We start from the raw sequence: 18,766 nt of genomic DNA on the forward strand, positions 1-18,766 counted from the left end.
GAATCTTGTGTGACTTTTTTTGAGGCCATCTAAAATCATGGAAAGCTTGATTGTCTCTTGATCAATATATATTCCATTACATTGTTGACCAAAAGCAGTTAATGAGTTTGTAATCAATACTATAATACGAAAAAACTTAGTATTCCTACAAGAACTAAACGAGAATAATAATCTCAAGCACTTGTTCACTTGTAGACGAGCAACCAGAGAACTATGATTGTCTTATTAATATGTATAAAAATAAATTAATTTAGAGCAAAGTAACCATGAGTCTCACAATGCAACTAAAAAGGAATCAATAGTGTTTAGCACACAAGGCTTACATTTACTAATAGAGATATCTAACTTATAAAACCAAAAAAATTTGAAATTTCAATGGCACCTAGCTAATGCCTTATTGATTAGCTAGCTAATTGATGTTCTATTATTTTGAAAGAATTTCATAAATCCAAAAATACTTTTTTTTTCCATCCTCATCTATTTTTTCCATTGGATTTTTTTGTCTACCAAACATTTTCTAAGAAATAGAAGCACAATTCCATATTATTGACAACAAAAAAAAGATACATTCATAAATAGTTGAGGTTGGCTCAACCCAAATCTCATATTAAGAATCATGGAGGATAATTGGTTTACTAACCTATATGGATTTTATTGTCCAATATTAGTTTGGACGCTAACAATTCTTCTGCTCTTACGATCATTCGAGATTTATATCTCAAGATGCTACTACCTTGTAAATATATATCCTAACATACATCTCGAATTTAGATAACTAATGCCTCATCATTTGAGGATCTAAAGCAAACAACCCATCTATCAAATGAAGATTGTTATGCCTATTAGTCTCCTAGTTAGGAAGAAAGAAACATTCCACAACATTTTCTCCTTCCATGTTCATCTTTTGCTAGAAGAAGAAACACACTAACCACTCTTGCTGGTTGAAGTCATCTACTTAATAACTACCAATAATTCACTAAGAATCCATATCTCCAAGTTTGCACAGTTTGGACTAGTTGGAGTTTGGCATTTTTCGCTATCATGCAAGAATCATGTCTGTGTGGTTCATCAAAATTGGTTAACAAAAGAAGACATCAAGTACAACGTAACTCAATGAAAGCCATTCATAATCTCTAAAGAAGTAATATTTTCACGTGTTCATTTGCAAACATAACTTGGTGGCTGACTCTTAATATGTTGAGTTATGGACTAAAATCTTTTGAAAAGTAAAAGCTTGTAGATGCACTAAACAAATGCCAATTAATGGTTTCCAATCTTGATTAATATTGTCATGGTTTGCTTCTTTACTGCTAGATATTATGGGAGAGCTTTCAGTCGGTTAATGTTAAATGTATGAGAAGAGATCAATATATAATGTTGCACTCTGAGTTAGGTCATGGACTCACAAGTGGTTTTCCTTTTTTTCTTTATTTTTTAAAGTTGTCATAAGGGTTGTTTGATCCAATGAAGTTGTCATTCCATATAAGGAAATTCTTGAAAGAGTGATATAACTCACTAATTTAGAAAAGATAAGGACTTCTCACAACTAATCTTTTTGAATAAAGATCCACTTCGCTCACTCATTTTCATGTCATCTAGAAGATGCTATTCTTGTGAGAACTCAACACATTTTTAAGGTATATACATAAATTAACTTGAGAACTCCACATATTAAAAAATTTCCCTACTAACATACGTTAAGCTGGGGATTTCATCTCTGTAGCTGAATTGTAGTTAAGCGTCCAAATATATATTTTGTCGATAGACATATATATATAGTGTATTGAACAAACAAAAATTATGAACAGAATTGTGTTGTATCAAGAAAATAAGTGTCTGATATAGTACATGCATGATATTACTGAATTCTGAGTTAATTGATATTGCTGGAGTACATTTCCCACCATTACTGACATAAACTATTTAGCTGTCTTCTAGTTACTGAACATTTCCAACTATTTTCATTCCCTCGGCAAGTTATGAAGGTATACTATACGTCTTGCAATGATCTTATGCCTGAAGGACATTACATATTATACTTTTCATTATTATACTTATGGTAGGCATGATATTTATAATTGCCAACATCAAATTGAAATTACTTTATATGTATGTAATCCAAATACTCCATATCAAATTTCTTTCTTGTCGATTAATTAGCATAGGCAATACATGCACACACACATGTACATCTACTTACAAATTACAAGAATTTCAAGAATTACATATATATAACACATGCACACACACACGTGCGTGGTTTATATTTTTTACAATTTACAGTTGTTAATAAGTGGTCATAAAGTCCATTTAATTCAAGAGGAATCTTCTCCTAAGTGACAGCCACCGAACTTTGAAAGATATTTCAGTGAGTCTATATGTAAGTTACTAAGTGTGAACTCTCTCTTCCATTCTTTTATATACTGCCGTAAAACTAATTTTAGAGTATTATTTTGTATTTGCTAGTATCAGCAGTATCCTTAATTGGAGATAGAGTGAGAGCCTAAAATTTCAAATTAGATAATAAACCCTATATATATCTCTATTCTGATCAGCATGCATATATCTATTTCTACCTCTCTTTCTCCTCAACCTTAAATTGTCATGGTGGAGGAATCCATCGTCATGGACAAGAGACTAGGCAGCAGCCAGGAGGCGGAGGTGCGGAAGGGCCCATGGACCATGGAGGAAGACCTCATCCTCATCAACTACATCTCCAACTATGGCGAGGGCGTCTGGAACAACATCGCTCGCTCTGCCGGTAATATTGCTCATGTATTGCAACTTTGGTTCCTGGTTTCCATTGGAGCTCTGCGTGTGCGTGTGTGCAGGGTTGAAGAGGACAGGGAAGAGCTGCAGGCTGAGGTGGCTGAACTACCTCCGCCCGGACGTTAGGCGGGGGAACATCACGCCGGAGGAGCAGCAGCTGATCATGGAGCTCCACGCGCGGTGGGGGAACAGGTGAGCGAGAAGAGGTAGCAAGCTAGCTAGGGTTTTGAGTACTGCATCATCTTCTTCTGCAAAAGGAGGACAAGGAGGAGAGAGGGAGGTTAACTTAGAGTATGTGCATGGAGTTGGAGATAGCCAATTAAATACATGACGTGCATGGAGTCGATTGGGTGGTATTAATGGGAGGAGATGTGTGGCCAGAAATCTCCGGCGGCGGCATCCGGCGCAGGAGAGCCACAAATTCGGTAGCCAGGGTTTGGGAAGATGGGTATGAAATGGGTGGCCGAAGTTTTTTCCCACAAAATTAATTAATTGGTCCATATATTAGTCTCGGATCTAGGAGATTGAGCACGTGGACGCATGCCTAAATTTTGCTTCTCACAGATTTAGGTCACTCGATGTCTCACTGGTCGATGATTGATTTTTCTTCACCTTGTTCAGTTTTTTTTTACTAGTTTCAATGTCTCAATGAAATGACAAATTGCAATGTTCTAAGAATGCATATTATTCAAAAATCTTATTGCTTTTTATTATAATTAATATTCGTTGTTTTTTGCAAAATTGTGAGGTGGTCAAAAATTGCGAGGCAGCTGCCGGGACGAACAGACAACGAGATCAAGAACTTCTGGCGGACTCGAGTGCAAAAGAAGCTCAAACAATGCGAGTCCTTGATGCACCTCAAGAACAACCAGGTGCTTATTGACGACACGAGCACTAGTGCGGTTCAAGTCGACACCGCCGGCAATGTCGGTAGCGGAGTTCATCAGGTTTGCGACGACAACATCATCGGTGGTGATCTCCACCACGCCGACGATGTGATCTCCGAAGGTTTCTCCGCCGAGTCTAGCGACAACTTTTGGTCCGTGGAGGATTTCTGGTTCCTAAATTAGATTTTAAGATAATAATAATGTACTGGTTAATCCTTGATTAGAGATCGAATTATCGATCATATATAAATTAAACACGAAGTGGTACACGACCACTGCCACAAAATACACTTGCTGTTTGTTTTATTTGTCTTATATTTTAAATAAAAAAAGGGACACATTTGCCAAATTAAAAAAAGTAAAATCCATCCCTAATCTATATACGAGTAATGATTCATAGTATGAAAAATGTCAGCATGAATACAGCATGACACTCACATTAATTCCCTAATTCAATTTATTAATTGTTTTGTTACATTATAAATTTAGTTTTATTAATATATTAGATCGATATTCATTCTTGGAACACTAAATATGTCGATGGCCAAAAGTGCTTTTAAAAATGAATATGCAACAATTTTTCCATGGACGTTTAAAAATTTGTAGAAAATCATCATAAGGATATTTGGGTGCATTGCATTTATCTTTATCTTTAGTATGATTTGTTTTTCAAACACAAAATCACCAAATAATTCTCTTGAATTCGATCGAATTGATTATATATAATTAAGTTAGATGATGAAGGAGACAATGCACGTGAAGTTGTGCATAAGGAATCAAGTAATGAATTAATGTTGCAGCACCAACACCAATTCCAATTCCCACTGTGATTGGAGCCAATACCGAACCGAACCACTGGAAGCAAACCCGAATCCAGCTTTACGGACACTTCCATTTCGGTGCATAAAGCCGAGGCGAGCCTAACAATTAGGTAAGCCATTAATTGCCGACCGCTGCCTAATGCAGCACGTGCCAAATCTATCTCCCTATTTGTAGATCCTCCCGCCATTTCCCTTGATCAATCTCCATCGCAATTTTGATTCGGTGGGAAGTGAAAGAAGCTCGCGGGGCCACGTGTTGGAGGGCGGCAGGTGGCGGATATGGGCAGTTGAGGTAGGGTTGGGCAGTGTTTTTTGAGTAAATGAAGTGTCATGGTTTAAGTTGATGGTGAGGTGGCCGTGGCTTTAAGAGGACAAAGGGAGTGTTGATAAAGGCCACGTTTTGTTAGCTTAAAGGGAAATGGAAAAGCGAAGGCGAAAGCGGGAGAGAGAGAGAGAGATCATTCCCATTCCCATTCGCATGCGTGCTTGAATTGCTTTTGAAAAGATGCAACATGATGGACGTAGCATCGTTGAAAAATTATAAATAATTAATGTTAATATATTAAGTGTATGGTATATATTTTATATTCTATCAAAAAATAATCAAATAAAATTAATTATTGGGCATGTAGGTTGTCGTGCAGATATAATAGATTAAGGAAACATTCTCTTTATATAAATACAGATATATCATAATTTGCATGATTCACCCGTAGCATGATAAAGCATAGCCATAGGCATACAAAATATGATTCACCGTAGCATGATAATAATTAATCTAATTGAAATTTATCAGTTAAATAGTGATGTGCCCCAGGTAAATCCCTTCGGAGCCGTCGCTCTCTTTGCACGGGTCAATGTTTTCTCAGGCTCTACTTATTCTACCTTTCTCCAACCACGACCTCCGACGGCGGCAATCATCCCGTACTTAATCGGGCTTCAATTGATTTCTTTTCTCAGTCCGATTTTAAAGGGGACGTGTGATGGTATCCGATATCAGTTCTCGAGCACTTGGACCTCACTTTTTGACTCATCAATTTTAGTTTTCCCAAGTACTCTCGATTTGTCACTTAGCTTTCATCTAATAACGTCACATTCTGACTTAGGAAAGTCACTCGGGCCCGAGCACTCGGTGTTCGTACAACAACATTCCATTTGGTCTCGGGAAGGTCGTTCGGAAGCTGAACTCCCAAGCACTTGTTTGTCCGATGACATCCCATTCGAAGTTGGAAACGCCACTTGGGACTGCTCTCCCAAGCGCTCAATGTTCATTTAGTAACATCCCATTCAGGTTCAAGAAGGTCGTTCGAAATCCACTCTCCTATTTGGAGTCAGGAATGCCGCTCGGGAGTGTGCTCCTGAGCACTCGGTTAGAGTTGTCAAACTGGTCAATCCATGATGGAACTCGTCAACCTGTTAAACATCGATCATATGGTAGGACGGAGTGGATTGAAAAATCTTCAACTCAATCCAATCTAAGACAGATTGCGAGTTAAGCGGGCTAACCCACGGGTCTATCAAAAAATATACATATTAAAATTTAAAGTTTAGATTGTAGTTTAAACGGATCAAGTTGAAAATTTTATTGGATGCAATTTAGATGACCATTAGTTTTATACTTTAAATTCAAATTTAAAAAATTAAATTTAGACAAGTTGTAAGCCTAGGTGAGTCGATTCACCTGAATCCACTTTAAAATACATTGATAAAATTTTAACCCATTTAAATTATTTACGGGATCCGCTTAAATTATCTGGCAAGATAGGTCAACCCGATGGATCCAACTCAAATTGACAGTTCTACACTCAGTCTTCATCCAACAACGTCTCATTCGGATTCGGAGACCCAAAAATTTGATAATTGGATACTCAATCAATCTAATACTCGATTATAATTAACCTCTGACAACCTGACATAAGACGAAACTTAGCTAATGCCCCAACAATGTAAGGTAAACGGTTTAATGGTTGTTGCCCTTAGTGCCCTAACCACTCTTCATGCGGGCATCTGGTGAATTAAGTGGAGATTCCCTTACCTAACACAAGGCAACATCTGGACAATGCCCCAACAATATTAGGTAGATGGTCTAACGACCATTACTTTTGGCACCCTAACCACCCTTCTTGCAGTCAATTAATGGATTATATTTAAATTTCCTTCCGTCGACTATAAAAAGATTGACAAAGGTAAGCAAAAGATAGGATGATTGTCTTATCACACGCAGAAGCAAGTCTTATCCACCAATAATCTCTATTGTGCATTTCTTCTCTTTGTTTTCTGTGAGTTTCTGTCTTTTAATCCAGTGCTGACTTGACCATTAGAGAAGTCGTGCCGACAATGCCAATCCCCCATTGACGTGCTTTGACTCATAGACTAGTGAGAGCAATTCACATCGAGGATGATCGAAGTTTTCACCCTGAACAAAAAATAAATAGAAGAGGAGGAGCTTGAGTGGACTCAATCCCTGGGGGTAATCGGTCCGGCGGGCTCGACCACCAGGGTAAATCGAAGCGCATACGGCGGCCAAAGTCAGTCTCATGGACTCAATCCCTGGGGGTGATCGGCGGTTCGAAGGTTTCCACCGTAGCACTTGCGATAACATCAATCACTGGCCCGTGCAAATTGCCCTTCACCACCATGTTCGTGGCTGGCAATCTAGATACCCAACATCCTTTGATTGGTTGAAAGAAAATTCTTCAAATACGCCGTAGCTAAGGATCGAACCGCAGGTCTCTGGATCACAATCTGGATATCGTACCGTTGTACCATTGCCTCGCGAACAAAATATACTAAAATTTAAAATTTACTAAAATTTTTCACCCTGAAGTGGATGAAAAAGGACACCATCAAAACAAATAGTATTTATTCATTGGCTGGGCTGACTTGCTTGAGTGGGCTTAGAGAAACGATCATGCTAATTAGATCTATTAGGTTGAACAGACCCGCTCAATTGGACAAGATTTTCATTTAGAAACTAGAAGGAAAACAAATAAGTAGATGGTTCATGGATTGGATCATGCTAATAGATAGTGATTCTATATTGATTAAACTCAATGATTATTTATAATTATTAAGAATTATGAGTCAATATAACTTAACTTCAAAATCACACAACTTTTAATGTGGGACTAAACTCCCGTACATATCAGGAGTCTTTTTCCATCTATTTTTCCATTCAATTCTCCAACATGAACTATGTGAATCAGTTCGATCCATCATTATAGGTAGGCTAAGTATACACGAAGGAATTAAACGCACTTGAGTAAACCAAACGAAATTACAGAGCAGAGCCCCTATGTTATTGATCATTTGCAATCGATAGGTCATGCTGTAACCAAGGACAATCAAGATTTAGCTCTAGATTTGTGAAGAATAGAACATTAATTGTCACTCGAGATGATGATCAGTCAATAGCTAGCTTGAGAAATACACCTACCAATTAAACAAATACCCCAACAGAGAGAATCGCAGGGACGAAGAACTTTATATTTGAAATAAGCATTATAAAATTTCCAAGAACGAGGCTCAAGATCAGTTTCCAAGAACGAGGAGCTCTGTTGTTTGCAGTATGTATAAAACAACAGACAGTAATATTACGATCGACTAACGTAGATCTCTTTGCGTGTGATTGTTTCCGATGTCAATAAGAACTCTGCTTCAATTCTAAGTAGTATTAATTTCAGTTTGCATTATTAAGGCAGTAATATGCATGCATTTCAAGAAGTACTCGAGTTAAAGGTCTGATCTATGCATTCAAGAAGAAACTGACAGAGAATCCTGGTTCAGAAGAAAGAAGGAACACATCTTCGAACCATATACGTCAATGCTGATAATCAGAACACCTTCAGATTTGCCAACACTTGAAACGGAGGCTTATTTCCATATACGTCGTCGTAATTAAGGATGCTAACTGAACACTCTAAATATTTACTCTGAAGCAATGGTGCGAAGGGGTCGCAAGAATTACAACGACCGGTACTGCACATGAATGTGCACAGGCCAGTAACACACCTTCGACCTTGCAGGTCGGTATATATATATCAGCACAGATCGCGGTCGGACAGTATCCGATTACTCGCCGGTTTTCCGTTCTGCAAGCAGGCGATCGGAGGAACGGTTGGGGTGTACGACTCCCCAAAGGTCTGCCAGCAGAAGGGTTCGTACATGTGGTAATGTTCTTGCAGAGGTCGAAGCTCAACTTGGTTTAAGGTGATATCCGAGCAGGGAGAGGCATCGCTGCAAGCCAAGTGCACTGGCTTCACCGTGTAAGTCCCCTTTTATGTTCTCATACGCAACGCCTGAGAGGGCCACTGCTGATGTCTGGTTCCTGCACGAGCTCCGGTCGCAGTAGAATTGGTCGATCACGATCGGAGTTTGGACCTCCGAGACTCTTATGTTCGAGAATCTTATGCTCTCGGCTGCCCCTGATCCACCCTGTACGCGAATTGAATAAACAAGATCGTCGTTGCTGTTTAATTTAGTTCTGTGTGTACGTACGTACCTGCCAGGTTTTGATTCTGACGCCGGTCATGGTGCCGTGAAAACTGACGTCCCTCACGGTGATGTTAGAAACGCAGGCTTTGCTGTTGTCTCTTCCGAGCCCGCCGACGCTGATGCCATGGCCAGGTCCACAGTTTACGCTGTGGATATCGATGTTCGAGCACCCTGTTTGTATGGACACGCAGTCGTCGCCTGTGTGTTTGCGTACAAGTTTCAGTAAACTTTTTCCTTTTGGATCATCGATCATCACAGTAAAGGATGGATGGTGCAGCATGTGTACCACAGCTCACGTTGGCATGATGGATCATGACATCTCTCGAGTTCTGCAGATGGATCCCATCGGTGTTGAGGCTGCTGCCTGGCGAAGCGACTGTGATGCTGTGCACCTGAACAGCTTCGCAGTTGTCGAACTTGAGATGGCATTGCTGGCTGTTCTGGATCGTGATGCCAGTCACCGTCACATTGTAGCTACCGTAGAATCTCAGGGCCTGCAGCAAAGCAGAGCAGAATTAATGTAGCTTTGCTTTGTGGATCGGAAATCGGAATGAATGCGACCAGGCGAGCGAGAGATCTCACAGTCGGCTTAATCTGTGGCAGCTGGTTCGAGCTGATCAGTTCATCATCTATCTGTCAAAGATGAGCAAGCAGTCTTTTAATTTTGAGCTGATGAATTCCACTAGATATATATGTGTGGAAAACAATGCAGACTTACTGAATTCCACCATGCACTTCCTCGCCCTTCAATTACGCCACTGCCTCGAATTGTTATGCCTTTCAGTTTTGTGAACTCGATCCACCACAGCAGTCCGGAACCCCAGTACTTGGCATTAGTTGGAGCGATGATCATACCATCCAACTGCAGATTTCAGAGAGAGAGATTGATAATTTTTAAAAATGTTATTATTATTTCGGTTAAATTGATTTGTTATGTAAATTTTACCTGGAAAACAATGTCGGGCTGACAGTAAGGCCCAGAGAAGGAGATGGGACCCACAAGGAACTCAAACTCTGGCGGAACCGCCATGACTGAGCTAGCCACCTTGCAAGCAGCAGCCCATGCAGCCTCGAAAGCCTGAACTCTAATTAAGCTTTCAAGTTTTCCATCATTTTCTCCGAGTGTTTGAGAATTAATTCATACAAATTACGAAGGAGAAAATTAAATGGAGGAAAAAAAAAAACAAGGAGGAGCAACTACTTCTTCGAGTTTCAGAATTTCATGGAAAACAGAGCATGCAACGCCAACCTTCGTGTCATCCGCGACGCCATCTCCCTTCGCTCCGAAGTCCAGCACGTCGAAGACGGCGGCACTCTTCGGTGCCGCTGGAGGCAGCGCCGGAGAGCCTGCGTTATGGCTTGGGCTTGGACTCGGCGCCGGAGGATGACGACTCAGGTGACCACTTCCTCCTTTTCCGCCGCCGCCATGCCCGTGTCGGCCGCCATTCTTCTCCTTCCCCTTTTTCCTAACCACCATGGACGAAGAAGTCTTCTTCTGCCTCCAATGCCTTTTCCCTTCGCAGCCATCAAAATTTGAGCACGCCGAGAGCAGGACGAGGACGAGGAAAAGGAGCATCCCAAAGCTGCTCATCCTAACCACACTCGCTGAGCGAGTTGGGACTTAGAGGTTTAAATAGCAGAGATCATATATCTAGATAATTAGTAAAGGAATTTAAAAGGTCGTCTTCACTCTCCCTTCTCTCCATTAGTTTTAAGGCTGTGGATGGTACGTGGACGGTAGCTCGAAGGGAGCAAATGCCAAGGCCTTTGGCTCTCAACACGTGAACGAGCCTAATGGACGAGGGGAACAGACAGCGAGCTTAGCAGCTCCTCTTCGATCTTCACATGCAGCTCGGTCACGGGCTTCAAGAGCTAGCGCTAGCTGCGTTGTCCACTCCGACTGCCGGATAAAGAGGAGGAACAAAACAAAACCAAATGGCCCCCTTCTTCTCTCCCTACAATCAATGCTCCTTTACTTCCTCCCAGAGTTTTGCTGAATTTACGAGGATGAAAAGTAGATATAAAGTTTTATCATTGTGCAAATCTTTTGTATCATTTCTGATGATTTTGGACCTTTTTAGATAGAGATACGATTGCTGCTGGTGGTAGATGAATTCTTGTTGGATGGTTTATCAGTAACAAATTTCAGCGACAAATCAAACATAACAGACAGAACACACCTAATTATAGGGTCATTAGATTCCTTCATCTTCTGTGGTCCTTTTGGTGAATTATCAAATGGTGCCAAATCTTGGAGAAGATGAAGTTTCTCATCTGCTTGAATCCTCTCTCAATTACTTTTCTATGTTGTGCTGGGATATTCTTGCTTGCATGCCACACTCTCTTGTTTGTTTCATCTGTCGACCATTTGTGCTCGAGTTGCACGTATCTTTTCCCAGCAACTTGAATCATGCAAGCTGGAAATCAACACTAGCACGGACTGATCACAATCCATCATAGCTCTCAGTAACTTGAATGAGTACAGGTGAAACTTTTCCTCTTTCATTTTACCCTCAAGAACACAAAAGATACGACTCTTCAAGTACAGTTCTGTTCTTCTAGTCTGATTGCACTATTGCTGCCACAACCCAATTCTTCAAGAAAAATTTACAAGCATTCACTGCCTTAGTTTTTGAGGGCACCCACCCTCTCAGAGAAAACAAAAGTTGGGCCCAGAGGGCAGAAATTCTAGCTAGCTATTCTCACTGAATGGTCAGCATGCATGGCAATTCCTTCAAGGAATCGAGATACTCAGTAGGTTGTTTTTGTTCTTTATGACGAGATAGCAACTGCATATTTGCATGACAATTGACAAGGAATAATTAAGCAGCATTGTTAAATCTCAGAGTTTCTTACGGTTCACTCAATGCATTGTTAAGCCATCTATATATGGTTCGTTGATGGGAAGTGGAAGGAGCAAATCAAGAATTTGTCTTGTATGATATGATCAGTACCTGGTTTAGACTTTAGAAAAAGGCTATAAATTATATTGATATTCATCATGCAAATTTGTTTGTTTTGTTTTGTTTTAACAATTATTTTAACATTTCTTCCACGACTTCCCCTCCTTGGGTTTTTGTGTGGATTGGAAGTCTGCCACAGAAGACGTCGGCTAGCGTTGGCTGTAGGGCTCGTGATTTCTGGTAGTCTCGTGAACCCCATGATATCATGCATTAATCAATCTCTCTCACTGTCTGCCTGTTGTTTCTTTATTATTTTATATATCTCTCTTACTTATCATGCATGTCTCCTTCCAATAATACTATATGTATTTTTAATTAATGTTTTTGCCTTTTACACCGGGGGTGTGCGATGTGCAGTCTTTAATTTGCTTGCTCTCAATAGGAGTGGTAGCAGGGACTGCATCTGGTTCGCTGGATTTGGCGTCCCCAGTGTTTTGTGTTGGAGAGTACGGACGGGCTGGCTGCCAGGTCAAGCAGGGAATTGGAAAGCAAGAGGGGCATGGCAGAAAAACAGGCTGCGCACTTGTCTCTGTGGCCGTGCAAGCATGATGATGGTTTTCTTTTCAATTGCTTCGTGGATTATGTGAACGTGATTTCAATTGATTTTTGATGATGAGTGAGTTTTGGATGGATGATCAAATTCACCAGTACAGTGTGTTCACGTCTGCTATCTTTTGTTAACAAGTAGTCGTCATCGTATTTATATGTGGGAGTACTATTTGTACTTGGCTTCGCTTTCTGCACGTCAGCGCATCAATGCTTGGCTCCTTGTGCGATACGGTGGGCGCTCTGCATACCGCGGCCATAAAGTTAAACAGTATGTTTAAATTCTTATTTGGACAAAAACTAAAAAAGATGTCATTACTATTTTTTTTTCAAATTTTAATTTTTTTTAATGAAACCTGTTTTATGAGAGCTTGCAATTTGATACATATAAGCATTGGAGTCTATTGAATTGAGTGGTTTGTTGAATTGTCCATATCATTGTTATCAAATTGAATAAAAATTCCCTGCACTCTCAAGGAATGAACAAATTCATTGTTATCAAATTGAACAAACCAAATTCCGCTTCTTTGTAGTTTACATTTCAGATGAAAACTCCAACAACATCAAATCGACTTGTGTAGAAAGAGACGAACAACCAATAGCATATTAAATGCGTACCTATTTTATTGTGGAACAGGTATTCAAGTCGTTTATTGCTCAACGTCTTCAATTTAAATGTCACGATATTGAGGATCTTGCTCGGCGAGGAAATTCTTCAGGGTATTTCGAAGCAATATGAATGAAAGAGAAGTATGCTGTTCGACACACGGACAAATGCGACAATATCAATCATTGTATCAGAGATCTCATCTGAAGGACCACTGTATTTCTTCAAGAGTTCTTCCCTTGGTCTCAGGCACCCATATGATCACAAACACTAGAGTCAAAGCACTCACAGCAGTGTAGATGGCAAAGGTCCCTGGTGAAGATAAGAAATTAGACACGAAAAGGATGCTATAGAAAAGTAAACAGATAATATACTGAGAAAGAGAATCCAACCTCCAGTGCTCCAGTTCAAAAGTAAGTTTGCAGTCATTGTTACTACAAAAGATGTCAACCAGTTGGCTAGTGTTGCCACACTACCTGCAAGACTCTTAATGTTGACAGGAAGAATCTGCATAATCAAGAAAGCTTACATATCAAATAGCCTCAAGCTATAAATGGGATAACACACAGTGACTGATAAAAGTAGAAGGTGATATTAAACTTCGACATACCAATCTTTTCATACAAGTTCTCATCTAACGATTGATAAATTAAAATAGTTAATAACATGCTTGGGCTACGATTGATCTATTCACATGAGAATTCTAAAAGTTGTTTCAATTTTGTAGCTTGCATATATAGGAAAAAAACAAGACGAAAAAACTACATACCTCAGACATAATGATCCATGGAATAGCTCCCATTCCAAGAGAGAAGCCAATCACATAAACCTAAACAAATATGATAGATCAACACTTTGAAGAAAGTGAACATTTATAAAGAAAGTTGCAATTTCATAGTTGATACATACCACTAGTCCAACCAATGAGAGAATGCTCATTATGTGGTAAGTATCAGAGTCTGCAGAAAAAGTACCCTGACTCCAGTATGTCAGCAAAACATATTAGGAGTAACCGAACAAAATTTAAACAGAGAAATGAAAATTGGCAAATTTTAGTTGATACAAAAAACCAAAGAAATAAGCACGGAAGAGGCAAAAAAAATCACTGCAATGAGCTAACCTCGAGAAAAAATGCAACTGAGACTAAAAGAAGACTGAGAGACATAACAATAGAAGAGACCTGTGAAGCAGGCAAAAAAAGGGTCAAATATAATTTATCTTTTATTATTATATAAACTTTTGATGTAGAAGGAAAATAATCCAGTTATTGCTCACTATGAGAAGAATTCTTCGACCAGCTCTATCGAGTAACCAAGTAGTAACTGCAGTCGCAAGAACCTGAATGATAATGAGCATATTTGTATTTACAGGGTGTAATTTTAGGTTGAAACTAACATATATTGCCCAAGATGTGTTATCACTACCTGTATAGCTCCAAGACCACATGTAGGCAAATCACCATTTGTAAGTCCTGTTTAAGATATAACAGTTAATCTAAATTTGAGTGAACTCAATAATAACTGATCATGAAAAAAGTATTCACAAGCAGTAATTCCAGTGCAAGACTGCATTAAACTTCATAGATGCAGGATGAGTATTAATATCATTCCTTCTCCGAATTAAAGTGTGTAAATACTCAAAACATCCAGGCAATATTCAATCTGAACTTCGCTCATTTTAAGAGATATGCAAGATGCAGCGAGTAAGGTCTCTTGTAAAATCCAAGCGTTGTACTGTACAATCTATTGAGTGGCCATTTACTGTCAAAGTTCAAGCTATTATGAAATGGAAATTTTATAGATTTATGGTTTGACATCACCCTCATAGTGAAACTGAATCGTAAAAGACTGCAGCTACATTAGTATCAAAGGGATAGACTAGCAAATTTAAAAATCAGAAGTTGCTTGGGAATACTTTCATCAAGTTGAAAAGAGGTCAGAGGTCAGCCTGAGTAGACAAAAAGAAGTGTTCCAGCTGAAAGGGCAACTATTTCTAGAGTACCATCTATGCACATACAGTCTGTTGCTTCAACATAGATAGACTATGACATTATATTTAAGCATTGTTTGACCTACCATCTTGATCATGGTGGTCAAAATAAATTTACATTCAGTTAGAATTTTTAAAGGTTGAAATTTTCTAAAGAAGATAATTGTTTTCATCTCATACCATTTGAGAAAAGTAGAAGAATCCTTTTGATTATTGTCATTGTGGTCCGTCTTATAATTATCATTCAATTGATAGAAGCTGTTACTTATTATATACAGATGGAACAGTCTAAAACATCATACTGTATTACTATATTAATTATTTTAATTATCTTTCATGAAATTAGAATGATAGTGTTTAAACTGTTTATATCAATACATTATATTGAAACTTAATATATATGATACATTATAAATGTGAATACTATTTGTAGAATATTTTAATTAAACCATAGATTCTTATTTTCCTACACTTTGATCCCATAATCGAAAACTAAGGACCTCTCCTCATTCCTAGGTAGTTCCTGACATCCTTGATCTTGAGGTTATAATAGTTTATATTTTCCTTTCATTTGCTAGTGCAAACAAGGAGAAAAAGCATCAATGCCAATTTTGCATTGTAATTGAATTTGATAATTGTTCTATGTTGGTATCTCTTAATTTGTTAGAAGTATCTATTAATTTGGTAGTAGTTTAATGGGTTTATTTTGTTTCCCAGGTTGTATTTTTCTCTTTTAGTTTAGTTAAAATTGAGTCTATAAAAGTTGTCATTTTAATGAATTGAATACCTTTCAATTAATAAAATTTCATCAATTTCAATATCAATTATCTGAGTTTGATTCAATTCGTGAGCCGCTTGCATCACTTGCCAACTTATTTTCATTTCAGTATCTTACCATTGATATTTCCTTTGCCTTTCCTATGTATTATGCCATAATTTTTGCATTAGTGACTAGGAGAAAAGAACACAGGTATTGCATCGAGAGACAGTTCTGGGGTGGACACACAGAAACAACTAGACTTATGTAGGAAGTAAAAGATCATGTCTAGTAGGTCAGCCCTAAATACTGAAATCGCAAGGGCTTATACATTTACAAGCAAACTGTTTGCATGCTATGCACATATATGTACAAATTGATGTGCTGATCTACATGTGATAAACCCGTGAAAGTTAAATTAAACAAATCTTATGGTAGATACATCTGATTTGAATAGGATACCAGATTAATTCAGAAAAGCAATTAGATAATATTTATCTTTAATTTGAAAGTACAATTAGCCAACAATATGAAAAATAAATCGCGTCTGAAGATCCAAGATATTGTAGATCAATAAATATATCACATGCACAGGAGAACATTTAAAATAAATAGAGGTTGTAAGGTAAGATAAGCAACCATTTTCAAGGTTCAACTATCATTACCAGCTGCTTTGAAAATGTTGCTGGCATAAAATAGGATGCCATTTATTCCAGTTAACTGCTGCAGTACCAGTAGACCAATACCTATCTGCAAGTGCAAACATGCTCTGGATGAGAAGAATGTGATTGATTTTTTGAACATATAATGAATCATCTGTTTTTATATTGTTTTACCATAAGAGGAAGTGAGTATCTTCTTTGTTTTAGTTGTGTAAATCTGATTGCTGTCCTTCTGGTCGATGATGCCACAGACCTCTGCAAGAAATTAAAGCAAGCTAACCTTTATAAGGGTGAAAACTTGAAGCTAAAGCCAAACCGTAGTACGTTTCCAATTATACATGTCTACTTACTTAAAGAATAATGCAAATGAATGACAAACTACTAAGAAAACAATCAAGAGACTTTAAATAAGTTTGAACCTTGATTTCATTTACTTCAGCAGAGATATCTGTGTCAAAACCTCTCAAAACTTGTAGTGAAGCTTCAAAATCTTCTGTCATCCCCATTTTTGCCTGCAGGGGAAGGGGGGAAAGCTCAATTACTATTTTGATGTTTTGTTGATTGTGCAATTATCCCAACAAAGTTACCAGCCATCTTGGAGACTCCGGAATGAAGAACAGAGCAGGAATGAGGAACGTACAAGGCAAGATTCCTAATAATCATGGCATATTGAAGTGGAACAAAAATTGATGTCAGATGAATCACTACATATATGCAACTCACTAACATTTAATTGACTATTTAAAGGGAAGATAATAATTGTGTAACGAATAACAAGAGAATTTTATGAAGTTATGTCCAAGAGGAAAATAGAATTGTGATATATAACCTACTTAAGAGATGAAGCTTACCTATCACTGCAAGCAGCCTCCAACGGATAAACATACCCAATAGATAAGCTATCAAAATGCCAATAGTCACAGAAAGCTACCAAATAAGGAGGCCAAAATGAGACATCAAAAGGGGGAAAAATTAGTCTATGACCATTAAATAGAAAGAAGAGAAACTCGGGGCGTGGAACCATGAACCAACCTGATTCACAGAGCCGAGCGCTCCTCTTAAGTTTTGAGGTGATATCTCCGCTATATAGACAGGCACCTAAGGTAACAAGAGATCAGCGGAGTCAGACTATATAAGATTCTAACGATTAGAATCAAATTCCTGAAGAGTGCGGTAACAAACTGTATATGAGATCACACCGACGCCGAATCCTGCCAGTAGCCGGCCCATGTACAGGAACGAAGAGTCCTTCAACAATACAATTCGTCACAAATCTCGAAATTTTCATAGAGAAGAAGAACAACCAGAAGATTAATTCCGAGGCGGGAAACTAACGTACTAGGCAAGAGACCAAAAAAATACTCACTCTTGCAAAGGAAATTGCCAGCCAGCCAATTATGTTAGGGATGGAAGCGATCATCAGAGACTACGCGAAGGCAAATAGTTCAATCAACTCAAATGCTTATCCAGATCAGATTTCTTCTATGGTAACACGGATTAAGGGAAACAGTAAATGACAGATCTGCCTCACCCCTTTGCGCCCAATGTACTCGGCGATCTGCCCACTTGCGATCGCGCCCACCATGGCTCCAACGTTGGACAAGGAACCAAAGATCGAGAACTGGCACCAACAAGCAAGCACAGATCACAGGAATCAATCCAAAAACAGGCGGGGAGGAGACGGATAATGATAGACTGACCTCGGAAAGGGAGAGGTTGAGGTCGGCCATGATGTCGTCCTGGGTGGGCGAGGAGTAGCCCCCAGTGAAGCCGAACTGGATGGGACCGAGGGCAACGATTAGGGTACAGAGGACGACGGAGATGGCGGAGTCACGAATGGCGTAAGTGGAGGAATTCATCATGCTAGACTGCCGCGACCCCATCGTGCCGGCCATCCGGTACCAGCTCCCGGTGTGGAGGAACGGCTTCTTGAGGTCGCCGCCCCGCCCATCCTCGCTGCCGCTCTCCTCGCCTCTAAAGCTCATCTTGGCCTGCCGTTGCTCCTCCACTGGCTACCTATCCGCCGCGGACCAGAAGTAATAAAGAAGAGGAGACAACGATCGATCGGAGAGGGAGCAACGTGCGGAACGTGCGCGATCGAGAGGAAAAACAATCCTCAAAAACGAATTCAACAATTATTTGCTGTTCTAATCATTGAATTATTATTTTTTTTTTAACACAATGGCGCTGGACGATAACTGGATAATCATCAACAATTGCACTAAGCTACCAAACCTTTCCATTTTTAAGAATTAATCCAGCCCTTGAAAT

General features: G+C 39.1%; 2 protein-coding genes and 1 pseudogene across 2 annotated transcripts; 1 reads left to right on the top strand and 2 right to left on the bottom strand.

Annotated features, from left to right (window-relative positions):
- The first annotated feature begins 2,406 nt into the window (after window positions 1–2,406).
- LOC141822354 (MYB-like transcription factor EOBI) lies at window positions 2,407–3,853 on the top strand. The gene is made up of 3 exons (XM_074709802.1): window positions 2,407–2,761; window positions 2,832–2,961; window positions 3,518–3,853. The coding sequence occupies exons 1-3, from the start codon at window positions 2,605–2,607 to the stop codon at window positions 3,837–3,839; spliced, it is 609 nt and encodes a 202-aa protein (XP_074565903.1). The 5' UTR covers window positions 2,407–2,604; the 3' UTR covers window positions 3,840–3,853.
- Window positions 3,854–8,429: 4,576 nt separating this feature from the next.
- On the bottom strand, window positions 8,430–10,562 carry LOC141839389 (polygalacturonase At1g48100-like; annotated as a pseudogene).
- A 2,367-nt stretch (window positions 10,563–12,929) lies between these two features.
- On the bottom strand, window positions 12,930–18,624 carry LOC141821829 (sugar transporter ERD6-like 6). Its single transcript, XM_074709200.1, has 17 exons — window positions 18,196–18,624; window positions 18,027–18,116; window positions 17,862–17,921; window positions 17,678–17,743; window positions 17,528–17,593; window positions 17,347–17,422; window positions 17,083–17,147; window positions 16,915–17,007; window positions 16,670–16,750; window positions 16,499–16,583; window positions 14,512–14,558; window positions 14,363–14,425; window positions 14,208–14,267; window positions 13,997–14,062; window positions 13,857–13,916; window positions 13,480–13,594; window positions 12,930–13,399 (listed from the first exon to the last, which is right to left on the bottom strand). Exons 1-17 carry the CDS (start codon window positions 18,478–18,480, stop codon window positions 13,287–13,289), a joined length of 1,491 nt encoding a protein of 496 aa, XP_074565301.1. The 5' UTR covers window positions 18,481–18,624; the 3' UTR covers window positions 12,930–13,286.
- Between the last annotated feature and the right edge of the window lie 142 nt (window positions 18,625–18,766).

This window comes from Curcuma longa, chromosome 1, assembly GCF_044706935.1.
Source record: "Curcuma longa cultivar G26 ecotype Majalengka, Jawa Barat chromosome 1, ITB_CL_G26_1.1, whole genome shotgun sequence".
Taxonomy (NCBI): Eukaryota; Viridiplantae; Streptophyta; class Magnoliopsida; order Zingiberales; family Zingiberaceae; genus Curcuma; species Curcuma longa.

Coding starts and splice junctions, on each gene's coding strand:
- LOC141822354 (XM_074709802.1), top strand. CDS start 2,605: ATGGTGGAGGAATCCATCGTCATGGACAAGAGACTAGGCAGCAGCCAG. Junction 2,762..2,831: donor CAACATCGCTCGCTCTGCCG/GTAATATTGCTC, acceptor GCGTGTGTGCAG/GGTTGAAGAGGACAGGGAAG. Junction 2,962..3,517: donor CACGCGCGGTGGGGGAACAG/GTGAGCGAGAAG, acceptor CAAAATTGTGAG/GTGGTCAAAAATTGCGAGGC.
- LOC141821829 (XM_074709200.1), bottom strand. CDS start 18,480: ATGAGCTTTAGAGGCGAGGAGAGCGGCAGCGAGGATGGGCGGGGCGGC. Junction 14,426..14,511: donor GTGGTCTTGGAGCTATACAG/GTAGTGATAACA, acceptor ATTATCATTCAG/GTTCTTGCGACTGCAGTTAC. Junction 13,400..13,479: donor TTTGAACTGGAGCACTGGAG/GTTGGATTCTCT, acceptor TATCTTCACCAG/GGACCTTTGCCATCTACACT.